Source organism: Hyla sarda, unplaced genomic scaffold (genome assembly GCF_029499605.1).
Source record: "Hyla sarda isolate aHylSar1 unplaced genomic scaffold, aHylSar1.hap1 scaffold_3076, whole genome shotgun sequence".
In the NCBI taxonomy this organism is placed as follows: domain Eukaryota; kingdom Metazoa; phylum Chordata; class Amphibia; order Anura; family Hylidae; genus Hyla; species Hyla sarda.
This window is the reverse complement of record NW_026609799.1, coordinates 10,247-23,847: the sequence shown is the minus strand read 5'-3', so window position 1 is coordinate 23,847 and position 13,601 is coordinate 10,247. Positions and strand designations below refer to the sequence as shown.

The 13,601-nt window shown below is 45.4% G+C and overlaps 1 protein-coding gene across 1 annotated transcript; it reads left to right on the top strand.

The window, feature by feature from the left end:
• Positions 1 to 1,310: 1,310 nt before the first annotated feature.
• On the top strand, positions 1,311 to 13,244 carry LOC130328478 (ELKS/Rab6-interacting/CAST family member 1-like; the record flags this gene model as incomplete). The annotated part of the gene is made up of 3 exons (XM_056553457.1): positions 1,311 to 1,490; positions 5,643 to 5,774; positions 13,084 to 13,244. Coding segments are annotated over exons 2-3 (287 nt in total), but the record flags the coding sequence as incomplete, so codon positions are not given.
• Between the last annotated feature and the right edge of the window lie 357 nt (positions 13,245 to 13,601).

The window sequence follows — 13,601 nt, the reverse complement described above, 5'->3', positions numbered from 1 at the left end:
CTCGGTGGTTTTGGACGGAATTAATAGCACAAAAACTGTCCGACCTCGGAAAATCGGATCAGCATGTTCTGCGCAGGATGGGGGAGGGGCGCGTCCTTAATTCACTAAAACCAATGAAAAAAAAAACATGGTGGCTGCTGCTGCCCGGATGTTACACGCGTGGTGACGCATTTATTTATTGTGGTCAGCCAGTAATCCAGGATCTGATTTATTTATTTTTTATACGAAAAGTGTTGCAAAAGTTTTATAAAAGGTAATAAAAAATATATATATATTATTTTTCTACGTATACACTTTTTTTTATTTTTTTTTACTTTTTTTTATAAAACTTTTGTAGACCGTTTTTTTTACTTTCTATAAAGCTTTTTATAACATGTTTTTTTATTTTTATATATTTTTTTACTTTTTTTTATAAATCTTTTTTAGACTTTTTTTTGAAATACTTTCTATAAAGCTTTTTATAAAAAAAATTTTTTTTATTTTTTATAAATCTATTATCTTTTTGCAAAGCTTTATTTTACCGTTTAGTAAACTTATAATTTCCCTTTCTTATAGACCTTTTTTTTTACAGTTTTGTTTACTTATAACTTTTTTACCTTTTTTAATAATAAAACTTTTTTTTACTTTTTATAAATCTATTTTTATACCTTTCACAAAGCTTCTTTTTTTTACTGTTCATGAAACTTTTTTATTTTCCCTTTTTTTTTTATAAAACATTAACTTTTAAGATATTTTTTACATTTTTATAAAACTTTTTTTAAACCTTTTTTTTTTACATTTTATTTTACCTTTTTTTTTTTTTTTAATAAAACTTTTCATTTTACTTTTTTTAAAACATTTTATTATTATTTTACATTTTTTTATTTATTTTTTTTACTTTTTTTTATACAATTTATTAAGTATTCAACAAGGGGAATAGTTTTTGGAAGAATTCCTGAAGACACTTTGAGGACTCTCTCCTCTCTCTAGAAGGTCTCCTGAAATATTTAAGGAACATAGAAACATCCCTGAAGCCTTTCCTGGTCGGGGAGGGCAGCGACAGAGGCTCCATTCACTGACAGACGGATTAGGGGCTCCGATTAGTCAGCAGGGGGGGGGTGTTGGGCCCCCATCTAAGAGCCTGTGATTTAAGGTGCTTGGCCTCCGTGTCTCAGGTTGTTGTGCTTGGATAGGATGGATTTCGGGGTCGCCCCGAGGGACGGCGGTGGTTTTGGAGTTGCGCCAAGGAGCTCACTGAAGACCCGGCCCAGCGGCCATCTTGGTTCCCAGAGCTTGGCTGGAGGCCAGGGTGTCCGGCGTGAGGATTTTTTTTTTTTAGCTTGTGGTTTGGGCCATCTCCAGCTCGCCCCGGCCTTGTTGACTTTGGACAAACAGAGAAGTTTACTGGATGAGTCCCCCGACGCCCCCTGGGGACCGTCACCCCTTGAGTGCGGCGGACAACAGGTCATGTGACGTCTCGTCGGATGAATAGGAAATACATTAAGATTTAGGTTTGTATCCCTGTTACCAAACTACAACTCCCAGCATGCCCGCTACACTAATGCACGAGGTCCCGGAGCAGCAGAATTGTGAGGCGACACCATACAGCAGTGTTTTCTAAACCGTGTGCCTCCAGCTGTTGCAAGACTGCAACTCCCAACAAGCCCGGACAGCCATTGAGTTGTTAAAGGAGACTTGTGGTCACATGATTCATGTAAGGTGCTCTGATTGGCTGAAAAGGAGCAAGAGGGGGGCACATACTTATGTTGGCTCCAATGTTTTCCAACCAGGGTGCCTCCAGCTGTTGCAAAACTACAACTCCCAGCATGCCCGGACAGCCTACGGCTGTCCGGGCATGCTGGGAGTTGTAGTTTTGCAACAGCTTGGAGGCACCCTGGTTGCGAAAGACTGCTTTAACCCAATTTATGTATAATTTCTCTTCTTGCTGTCAGTGAATGGGAACATTGTTCACAGCAAAAAAATAAATATTCTGATCTATTAAAACTCACAGCTGAGGGTTTGTTACAATTGTATCTAATCTAGACAGTCCCACAGCCAGGACATTTTTATTTTTTACAGTCACCGATACATTGTAACGACACAGGATAAGGATTCTTGCTTCTGATCTCTTTACTTTATATACCTGATTAAACAATAATGTTCTCGTTCGCTGGAAGCAAGCGGAGATCTTACAAATGATGAACGTTCCCGTATAAATCATGAGGCCAAAAAAATATATAAAAAAATAACTTATTCTGGTCTAATAAATCTCACAGCTGAGGGTTTGTTACAATTGCTGCCAGTCTAAGGGTACATTCACACGGGCAGATTACCTGCAGAACTTCCGCATCATATTTGCTGCGGAAAATCCGCTGCAGCTAATCTGCTACCATTGAATTCAATGGGTCCTAAGGAAAATCTGCAAAACTGCCTCTATGGCGGATTTTCTGAAGACCCATTGAAGTCAATGGTAGCAAAATACGCTGCAGATTTTATACGCTGCGGAAATTCCGCAGGTAATCTGCCCGTGTGATCGTACCCTTAGACTGGCAGCAATTGTAACAAACCCTCAGCTGTGAGATTTATTAGACCAGAATAAGTTTTTTTTTTTTTTTTTTGGCCTCATGATTTATACGGGAACGTTCACCGTTTGTAAGATCTCCGCTTGCTTCCAGCGAACGAGAACATCATTGTTTACATCGGGAGACTGAAATACCTCCTCCTGATGTCTCCCGTGCTGGTAGTTTGTTACAATGTATCAGTGATGGTAAACAATTGACTAGATACAATTGTAACAAACCCTCAGCTGGGAGATTTATTAGACCAAAATATTTTTTTTTTATTTTATTTTATGGCCTCCTGATGTATACGGGAATGTTCACTATTTGTAAAATCTCTGCTTGCTGCCAGCGAACGAGAACATTCTTGTTTTACGCCAGGAGGCCCAAAACCTATTCTGGTCTAAAGAGTCTCACAGCTGAGGGTTTGTTACAATCGTATGGAGGTTGAGATATATAAACAGCGCAAATCTGTACCCTGCGCTGATAGTTTGTTACAATGTATCAGTGAGGGTAAAACTATCCAGGCTGTTGGATTGTCTGGACTAGATACAGTTGTAACAAACCCTCAGCTGCGAGATTTGTTAGACAGGATAGGATTTGGCAACAAACTATGTTCTCATTCACTGACAGCAAGTAGAGACCTTACAAATGGTGATACATTAATTCAATTATAGCAGTGTTTAACAACCAGGTTTCCTCCAGCTGTTGCAAAACTACAACTTCCAGCGTGCCCGGATAGCCTTCCTTATGTTCTCATTCACTGACAGCAAGCAGAGACCTTACAAATGGTGATAAATTGATACATTAATTCAATTATAGCAGTGTTTAACAACCAAGTTGCCTCCAGCTGTTGCACAACTACAACTCCCAGCATGCCCGGACAGCCTTCCTTATGTTCTCATTCACTGACCGCAAGCAGAGACCTTACAAATGGTGATAAATTGATACGTTCATTCAATTAGAGCAGTGTTTAACATCCAGGTCGCCTCCAGCTGTTGCAAAACTACAACTCCCAGCATGCCTTATGTTCTCATTCTTCAGCCTTCCTTATGTTCTCATTCACTGACAGCAAGCGGATACCTTACAAATGGTGATAAATTTACACGTTATTTCAATAAGAGCAGTGTTTAACATCCAGGTCGCCTCCAGCTGTTGCAAAACTATAACTCCCAGCATGCCCGGACAGCCTTCGGCTGTCCGGGCATGCTGGGAGTTGTAGTTTTACAACAGCTGGAGGCACCTTGGTTGGGAAACACTGGGTTTAGAGAGTTGCAGAACAGATCTGGAGGCCAATATTGCAGTATGTGCCCCCCCCCCCTCAATCGCTTTCAGCCTATCAGAGCACCCCATAAGAATCATGTGACCACGTGCTGCTTATCACAACTCTATGGGGCGCACTATTTGGGGGAGGGGCAATTCATGTTTAGCCCCGCCCATTGGGCACCAGACAGTCAGAGTATTGCAGTCGACCCCTAATCTGCGCTAGAATCACCGTATGAGCCCCCGACTTTATTACTTAAACATGTTCTTTTTTTTGGCGCACCCCTCTTTCCCCCGTTCTCGAAGATCCAGCTCCGTTTTATCCCGAACCGCCTGTCAGTGAATATGCCGCCATTTTCTGACCTGAAGAGCCGCGAATAAAAAAAGAAAAAACCCCGAAGACTTAACACAAACCATTTCGGCATCTGGATGTGATTTACCGCCCCGGCACATGGTATCGCGGGGACTTGTATAAAACATCAGTGTATTCTGCAGATCTTACAATCTAATCTAATGTAACGGTGGCGCCCTCCGGTGGTCGGGGTAATGGCTACTGCGATGGTTTTCTTCACAGGTTCACAGGTAATGCAAGTTTGGAAAGTCACGCCACCCCTGCCTGTTGGCAGAATGGTATGCTCCCTTACTGGAAAGCTGTATGTGGTGGCATGAACCAACTCGCTGACGGGGGGGGGTGGAGAGCCACCAAGCAGAGCCTGTTGCAAAAAATACAACTCCCATCGTGTTCCTGACATGATGGTAGTTGTAGTTTTGCCAAAGCAGTGTCCATTGCAAAACCACAACTCCCATTTGGGGCATGATGGGAGTTGTAGTTGTATGACAACTGGTGGCATGAACCAACACCATGATGGCGGGGGGGGGAAGCCCTCCTAATGTGTATTACAGTAGTTTTCCCCAACCTGTGACTCTTTGGCTTGTTGCATAGCTACAACTCCCATCATGCCCTGACAGCCTACGGCTGTCAGGGCATGATGGGAGTTGTAGTTATGCAACAGGCTGCAGAGGCACAGTTGGGTGAACACTGCTTTATCTGTTGGAAAGCACCATCGTGAGCATGATGGGGGTCGTAGTTGTAGGACACCCAACTATATGATGGCGGAAGCGCTTCTCTAAGTATTTTATGGCTCGGCAGCACTACAACTCCCAGCATGCAAGATGGGCGTCGTCATTTTTTTCCGAAGATGTTGGATTGAACCAACATCAAAATAGGGGGAATCTTTCCACTATGGCTCAGAGCAGTATGAGAGCCCCCCGACTTGTGTCTTCCTAGCTGTTAAAGCACTACAACTCCCATCATGCCACAAGCAGAATCAAACCATTACGACAGCCTTTCGGCTGGCAAGGCATGATGGGAGTTGTAGTTTTGAAATGGCCAAAGAGCCACAGGATAGGACACGCTTGGTTACAGGGCTGGATGTTCTGATATTAAAGGGGAACTCCACCCCGGGACATGTGGTGGTAGAGCTGGGTTTGTCTTTGGAAATGATGTTGATTTTAAGATGTACTTCTCCTTTAAATCCTTAACTCTATAAATCCCGCTTCACTAACTGCCTGCTAACTCCGCCCCCTGCGCGGCGACTAACAACTCTCACCTTCCGTCTTGTCCGCTTTATACCTGGAGACTTTTCACACGCTGCCGCTCTCTCTCTTTAACACTCCTCCGGGGGGGCGCGCTATCTTTTGCGCTGGACGCCATCTTTGATCTGTCTTGCGCCACTAACCTCCTGCTTCTCCTCGTCTTGCTGACGGTTTCCTTTCCTGCTGAGCTCGTTCACTCTCTCTCTTTTTCTCGGAGCCTTACGGTCTCGCCTTCCCTCCTCGCAGGACGTCATGCGCCAGAAGGACGATCGCATCGAAGAGCTGGAGGAGGCGCTGCGCGAAAGCGTGCAGATCACCGCCGAGCGGGAGATGGTGCTGGCCCAGGAGGAGTCCGCCAGGGGCAACTATCAGAAGCAGGTCAGGTCGGATCCCCCCCCCCTTTTAAGTTTTTTGTGGGGCCGCTGCGGACCTGTGATTGGGCTTTGTCACCCAGCTTTCAATCCATCCTGAATGGTATAGTAGTCATGCAGACTGTGTCACATCTTAACTGCGATTTTGGCATTTTAGTCATGAACCAGGAAGAGCAGGATGAGCAGTGGTGCATTGCATAGAGCAGTGTTTGCCTCCAGCTGTTGTACAACTACAAGTTCCAGCATGTTGGGAGTTGTAGTTTTGCTACAGAATTGGTAACTAAATTTGTTTAGAGCAGTGTTTCCCAACAGGGTGCCTCCAGCTGTTCCTAGCATGCCCGGATAGCCTCCATCTTTTTCAAAACTACAACTCCCAGCATGCCCGGACAGTCAAAGACTGTCCGGGCATGCTGGGAGTTATAGTTTTGCTACAGAATGTATATGTAAATTTGTTTAGAGCAGTGTTTACCCACCAGGATGCCTCCAGCTGTTGCACAACTACAATTCCCAGCATGCTCAAACAGCCTCCATCTTTTGCAAAACTACAACTCCCAGCATGCCCGGACAGCCAAAGGCTGTCCGGGCATGCTGGGAGTTGTAGTTTTGCTACAGAATTGGTACCTAAATTTGTTTAGAGCAGTGTTTACCAACCAGGGGGCCTCCAGCTGTTGCACAACTACAATTCCTAGCATGCCCGGACACCCTCCATCTTTTGCAAAACTACAAATCCCAGCATGCCCGGACAGCCAAAGACTGTCTGGGCATGCTGGGAGTTGTAGCTTTGCTACAGAATTTTTATGTAAATTAGTTTAGAGCAGTGTTTCCCAGCCAGGGTGCCTCCAGCTGTTGCACAACTACAATTCCTAGCATGCCCGGACACCCTCCATCTTTTTGCAAAACTACATCTCCCAGCATGCCCGGGCAGCTAAAGACTGTCCGGGCATGCTGGGAGTTGTAGTTTTGCAACAGAATTGGTAAATTTGTATAGAGCAGTGTTTTCCAGCCAGGGTGCCTCCAGCTGTTGCAAAACTACAACTCCCAGCATGCCCGGAGAGTCTTTAGCTGTCTTTTTTGTACATTACATCAGCAAGGTAAGAGGCTTTACTAAACTAGAATGAGTTTAGGTCTTAGTGGTAACATAATTGTATCCATTACTGTAGCTCCATTGTAGTGTGTGGCTCAGTGAGTACGTGGGCTGGAGTCCATAGAGCCCAATAGGAGGATTTAATAGACAGTATTATCAGGGGGTAGTGTGTGGCTCAGTGAGTATGTGGGCTGGAGTCCATAGAGCCCAATAGGAGGATTTAATAGACATTATTATCAGGGGGTAGTGTGTGGCTCAGTGAGTACGTGGGCTGGAGTCCATAGAGCCCAATAGGAGGATTTAATAGACATTATTATCAGGGGGTAGTGTGTGGCTCAGTGAGTATGTGGGCTGGAGTCCATAGAGCCCAATAGGAGGATTTAATAGACATTATTATCAGGGGGTAGTGTGTGGCTCAGTGAGTATGTGGGCTGGAGTCCATAGAGCCCAATAGGAGGATTTAATAGACAGTATTATCAGGGGGTAGTGTGTGGCTCAGTGAGTACGTGGGCTGGAGTCCATAGAGCCCAATAGGAGGATTTAATAGACAGTATTATCAGGGGGTAGTGTGTGGCTCAGTGAGTATATGGGCTGGAGTCCATAGAGCCCAATAGGAGGATTTAATAGACAGTATTATAAGGGGGTAGTGTGTGGCTCAGTGAGTATGTGGGCTGGAGTCCATAGAGCCCAATAGGAGGATTTAATAGACAGTATTATCAGGGGGGTAGTGTGTGGCTCAGGGAGTACGTGGGCTGGAGTCCATAGGAGGATTTAATAGACAGTATTATCAGGGGGGTAGTGTGTGGCTCAGTGAGTACGTGGGCTGGAGTCCATAGAGCCCAATAGGAGGATTTAATAGACAGTATTATCAGGGGGGTAGTGTGTGGCTCAGTGAGTACGTGGGCTGGAGTCCATAGAGCCCAATAGGAGGATTTAATAGATAGTATTATCAGGGGGTAGTGTGTGGCTCAGTGAGTACGTGGGCTAGAGTCCATAGAGCCCAATAGGAGGATTTAATAGACAGTATTATCAGGGGGTAGTGTGTGGCTCAGTGAGTATGTGGGCTGGAGTCCATAGAGCCCAATAGGAGGATTTAATAGACATTATTATTAGGGGGTAGTGTGTGGCTCAGTGAGTACGTGGGCTGGAGTCCATAGAACCCAACAGGAGGATTTAATAGACATTATTATCAGGGGGTAGTGTGTGGCTCAGTGGTTGCGTGTCCTTGTATCCATCCCATTAGCTACATTGCACAGTTTGGTATTGGGGCAGTCCTGTGGCTCAGTGAGTACTTGTAATATACCGAATGATTAGACAGTGTGCGGCTCAGTGGGAAGGCTACCCTGTGTCCATTCCGTTAACTCTTGCTCAGTTAAACGAGAAAGCAGTGTGCGGCTCAGTGGTAACGAGCCCTTGTGTATATTAAATTAACACAATGTGGAGGGACATGTTGTGGCTTAGTGGGTACATGTCCTTGTGTCCATTACATACATTGAACAGCTTGGAAATGGGGCAGCACGTGGCTCAGTGGGTTACACCTTTTCCTCTGCATTACGTTATATATATATATATATATATATATATATATATATATTGCACAGTTCAATAAGGACAGTGTGTGTGGTTCAGTGGGTAACATTTCCTTGTGTCTATTACATTATATCTATTGCACAGGTTAAGTGGGCGGCTGAGTAAGTACATGTACATGTGTACAGTACATTATATTTATTGCATATTTAGATAAGGGGCAGTGTGTGGCTCAGTGAGTACATGTTCTTGTGTACAGTACATTATATTCATTGCATATTAAGGGGGCAGTGTGCGGCTCAGTGAGTACATATCCTTGTGTACAGTACATTATATTCATTGCATATTAAGATAAGGGGCCAGTGTACGGCTCAGTGAGTACATATCCTTGTATACAGTACATTATATTCATTGCATATGCCATATTTAGATAAGGGGGCAGTGTGCAGCTCAGTGAGTACATATCCTTGTGTACAGTACATTATATTCATTGCATATTTAGATAAGGGGGCAGTGTGAGGCTCAGTGAGTACATATCCTTGTGTACAGTACATTATATTCATTGCATATTTAGATTAGGAGGCAGTGTGTGGCTCAGTGAGTACATGTCCTTGTGTACAGTATATTATATTCATTGCATATTAAGATAAGGGGCCAGTGTACGGCTCAGTGAGTTCATATCCTTGTATACAGTACATTATATTCATTGCATATGCCATATTTAGATAAGGGGCAATGTGCGGCTCAGTGAGTACATTTTTTTTTGTGTCCATTGTATAGTTTGGTAAGGGGGAAGTATTTGTGGTTCAGTGGGTAACATGTCCTTGTGTCCATTACATTATATCATTTGAACAGTTCGGTACATTGGCTTGTGTCTATTGCTTAGTTTACTGGGCAATGTTTGTGGTCCAGTGAGTATATGTCCTTTCCTCCTTTACTTTGTCCATTGCACAATTTGATAAGAGGGCACACTTTGGCTCAGTGAGTACATGTCCTTGTGTCCATTACATTATATACACTGCACAGTTCGATATTGGGCAGTGTGTGGCTCAGTGGGTTCATGTCCTTGTGTCCACTGTACATTTCAATAAGGGGGGCACTGTGGCTCAGTGAGTACATGTCTTTGTGTCCTTTACATTATATACATTGTACATTTCAATAAGAGGGCACTGTGGCTCAGTGAGTACGTGTCCTTGTGTCCATTAGCTTATATCCAAGGCAGAGTTGAATAAGGGGGCACTGTGGCTCAGTGAGTACATGTCCTTGTCTCCATTACATTATATCCATTGCACAGCTCAATAAGAGGGCAATGTGGCTCAGTAAGTACATGTCCTTGTCTCCATTACATTATATCCATTGTACAGCTCAATAAGAGGGCAATGTGGCTCAGTAAGTACATGTCCTTGTCTCCATTACATTATATCCATTGTACAGCTCAATAAGAGGGCAATGTGGCTCAGTGAGTACATGTCCTTGTCTCCATTACATTATATGCATTGTACATTTCAATAAGAGGGCACTATGTGGCTCAGTGAGTACATGTCCTTGTCTCCATTACATTATATCCATTGTACGTTTCAATAAGGGGGCACTATGTGGCTCAGTGAGTACATGTCCTTGTCTCCATTACATTATATCCATTGTCCAGCTCAATAAGAGGGCAATGTGGCTCAGTGAGTACATGTCCTTGTCTCCATTACATTATATGCATTGTACATTTCAATAAGAGGGCACTATGTGGCTCAGTGAGTACATGTCCTTGTCTCCATTACATTATATCCATTGTACGTTTCAATAAGGGGGCACTATGTGGCTCAGTGAGTACATATCCTTGTCTCCATTACATTACATCCTATCCATTGCACAGTTCACTATAACTGCATGTTTCCTTCCTTTCTCTGCTTGCCTGTAGCTGGCTTGTGACGTGCTGCATGATGCCGGTCATCCTGCCTTTAAATGGTGCAAGGTATAGTGAGCCCGCGCCCCCCACCATGTCCGCTGTGCCTTTCCTCTCTGGACCCATCTACCCTTTGCCTGTCAGTAACCCCTGTGCTGCTGCGGTGAGTCCATTTCCCAGTCCCACAGCCCCCATCATTCACCCTCCGTCTGTCAAGGAATCCTATAACATTCAGTTTGACAACAGGCTGTAAAGTGAGACACTTTCCCTGGAGATTCTTCCGATGCTCTGCTGGCCACTAGTGGCCAAGATGGGTATTACAGTCCTGCAGTTAGTGTCTCTTTAAACACCTTGTGAAAGTGTCTAATATTTGGGTAGTGTGGCAAATCCGTCACCCTTCTCCCTTTTTAACCAGTCTGCGTAAAAAAATTAGCGTTAACCCTTTGTAGGCCCTTGACACATAGGGGCGCTGCATCAGTGTCTCCTAAGTCACATGACCAATTATGTCATATTCATCCTTACCAAGCTTTTTCACATCTTCCAAGAAAGCGGGTGGCTTTCCTCAGACTTTCCAGCCTCTGCCGTCACCTTATTTGACCTTTTTTTATTTTAGCGAACATTTTTTTTAGAAGTTTTTTTTTACAACGCGGAGCGAAGGCCCGGTCGTTTTTTTTAGGCGTTGGCTGGGATTTGTAGTACCATAGTAGCCATTGTATAATGCAGTGCTTCCAAACCTGTTGCAAAACTACAACTCCCAGCATGCCCTGACAGCCTGCGGCTGTCAGGGCATGCTGGGAGTTGTAGTTTTGCTGACCGTAGGGAGAGATTTGTAGTAAAGCTGATGCAGGAGAGAGCGCCTGATACACTGTAAGGACACAAGCAGCTGTGGGCACCGGAGTGTCCCTATTCACTGACAGTAAGCAGAAGTCGTGAAGCTGATACACTGTGACGAGCCAAGCATCTGTGTGTACAGGAGTTTCTCCATTCACTAGTAGTAAGCAGAGATCTTAAAGCTGACACAGGAGACTGCTCCAGATTCACAGGAACGACCCAAGCAGCTGTATGCACTGGAGGGTTCCTATTCACTGACAGTAAGCAGATATCTTAATTCTGGACACAGAAGAGTGCCCGATACACTGTGACAAGCAGCTGTGCGTACATTCCATTCACTGACTGTAAGCAGAGATCTTAAAGCAGACCCAGGAAAGAGCTCCTGATACACTGTGACGACCCAAGCAGCTGTGCGTACAGAATTGTCTTCATTCACTGACAGTAAGTAGAGATCTTAAATCTGACACAGGAGACTGCTCCAGATACACAGTAACGACCCAAGCAGCTGTATGCACTGGCGTGTTCCTATTCACTGACAGTAAGCAGAGATCTTTAAGCTGACCCAGGAGAGTGCTCCCGATACACTGTGATGACCTAAGCAGCTGTGCGTACAGGAGTGTCTCCATTCATGGACAGTAAGCAGAGATCTTAAAGCTGACCCAGTAGAGAGCTACCGATACACTGTGACAACCCAAGCAGCTTTGTTACCATTCACTGACAGTAAGCAGAGATCTTAAAGCTGACCCAGTAGAGAGCTACCAATACACTGACAACCCAAGCAGCTTTGTTACCATTCACTGACAGTAAGCAGAGATCTTAAAGATGACCGTGGAGAGAGCTCCCGAAACACTGTGACGACCCAAGCAGCTGTGAGTACAGGAGTGTCTCCATTCACGGACAGTAAGCAGAGATCTTAAAGCTGACCCAGGAGACCCGATACACTGTGACGACCCAAGCAGCTGTGTTCCCATTCACTGACAGTAAGCAGAGATCTTAAAGCTAACACAGGAGACTGATCCCGATACACTGTGACCACCCAAGCAGCTGCGTTCCCATTCACTGACAGTAAGCAGAGTTCTTAAAGCTGACCCAGGAGAGAGCTCCCGATACACTGTGAAGACCCAAGCAGCTGTGTTCCCATTCACTGACAGTAAGCAGAAATCTTAAAGCTGACCCAGGAGACCCGATACACTGTGACGACCCAAGCAGCTGTGTTCCCATTCACTGACAGTAAGCAGAGATCTTAAAGTGTACAGATGTAGCAGAGCTGAACTGGTTGAATGGAAACAACTCCTCTATGTAAGAGCACAGTTAACCTGCAGTCCTATGTACGTTTTTTGCTGACACCTACTCAGCTCTGCTACATCCGACAATCTTTTTGAAGGTTTTGTGGCGTCAGCGCCATGTCGGCCCCACCTTGATGCCCGATGTTGCGTCGCCCGTTAAGTCAGAGCAGAGGCGGGGTGGCGAGCGGACAGACGGCGCTCTGTTTCCAAAAATCGCCCCCCCCCCCCCCCCTTTTTACAACACTGACGGGGGGCGCTGCTTGTCGAAATAGCGGAGAGGAGACAAGTGCCCCCAATGTGCTGGGGGGAGCGCGCAGCTCTGGTTCCCCCTCCCCCCTCTTACCTCGTCCTCTGTAATTATAATTAGCTGCTAATCAGAGGCTCATTATGGGCCGTGAAGACCCCTCTTGTTCTGTGCCAGGGTGGGGGGGTGAGGGGGCTTCTTAAAGGAGCCGCAACACATTAAGCGGGCTGACGACCTCCATGATGGCTGATAACAGAGAGCAATAGAAATGTAGTCCTTTCCCCCAACCCGCGACTCTCCAGGCGATGCAAAACTACAACTCCCATCATGCCCTGACAGCCTTCGGCTGTCAGGGCATGATGGGAGTTGTAGTTTTGCACCAGCAGGACAGCTGCAGATGCCGCTGATCTCCTATGGGGCGCCGCTGATCTCTCTTGTCTTCCTCAGGTGGAGGAGCTGATGATGGCCATGGAGAAGGTGAAGCAGGAGCTGGAGTCCATGAAGGCCAAGCTGTCCTCCACCCAGCAGTCCCTGGCCGAGAAGGAGATCCACCTGACCAGCCTGCGGGCCGAGCGCCGAAAACACCTCGAGGAGGTCCTGGAGATGAAGTAAGTGAACCCCCACCCCCCCTTAAATCCTCCTCACGTCAAAACTTCAGCTGGAGGTTTGTTTCAGTGTGTCAGTGTAAAGTACAGAGTTCTCTCAGCTACACTATATACAACTTAAACAGATCCTCCTCACGTCAGGACTTCAGCTGGAGGTTTGTTTCAGTGTGTCAGTGTAGACAACAAAGTTCTCACTGCTGCACTAACAGATCCTCCTCACATCAGGACTTCAGCTGAAGGTATGTTTCAATGTATCAGTGTAAAGCACAAAGTTCTCACTGCTGCACCAGATAAAGCTAGAACAGATCCTCCTCATGTCAATACTTCAGCTGGAGGTTTGTTTCAGTGTGTCAGTGTAAA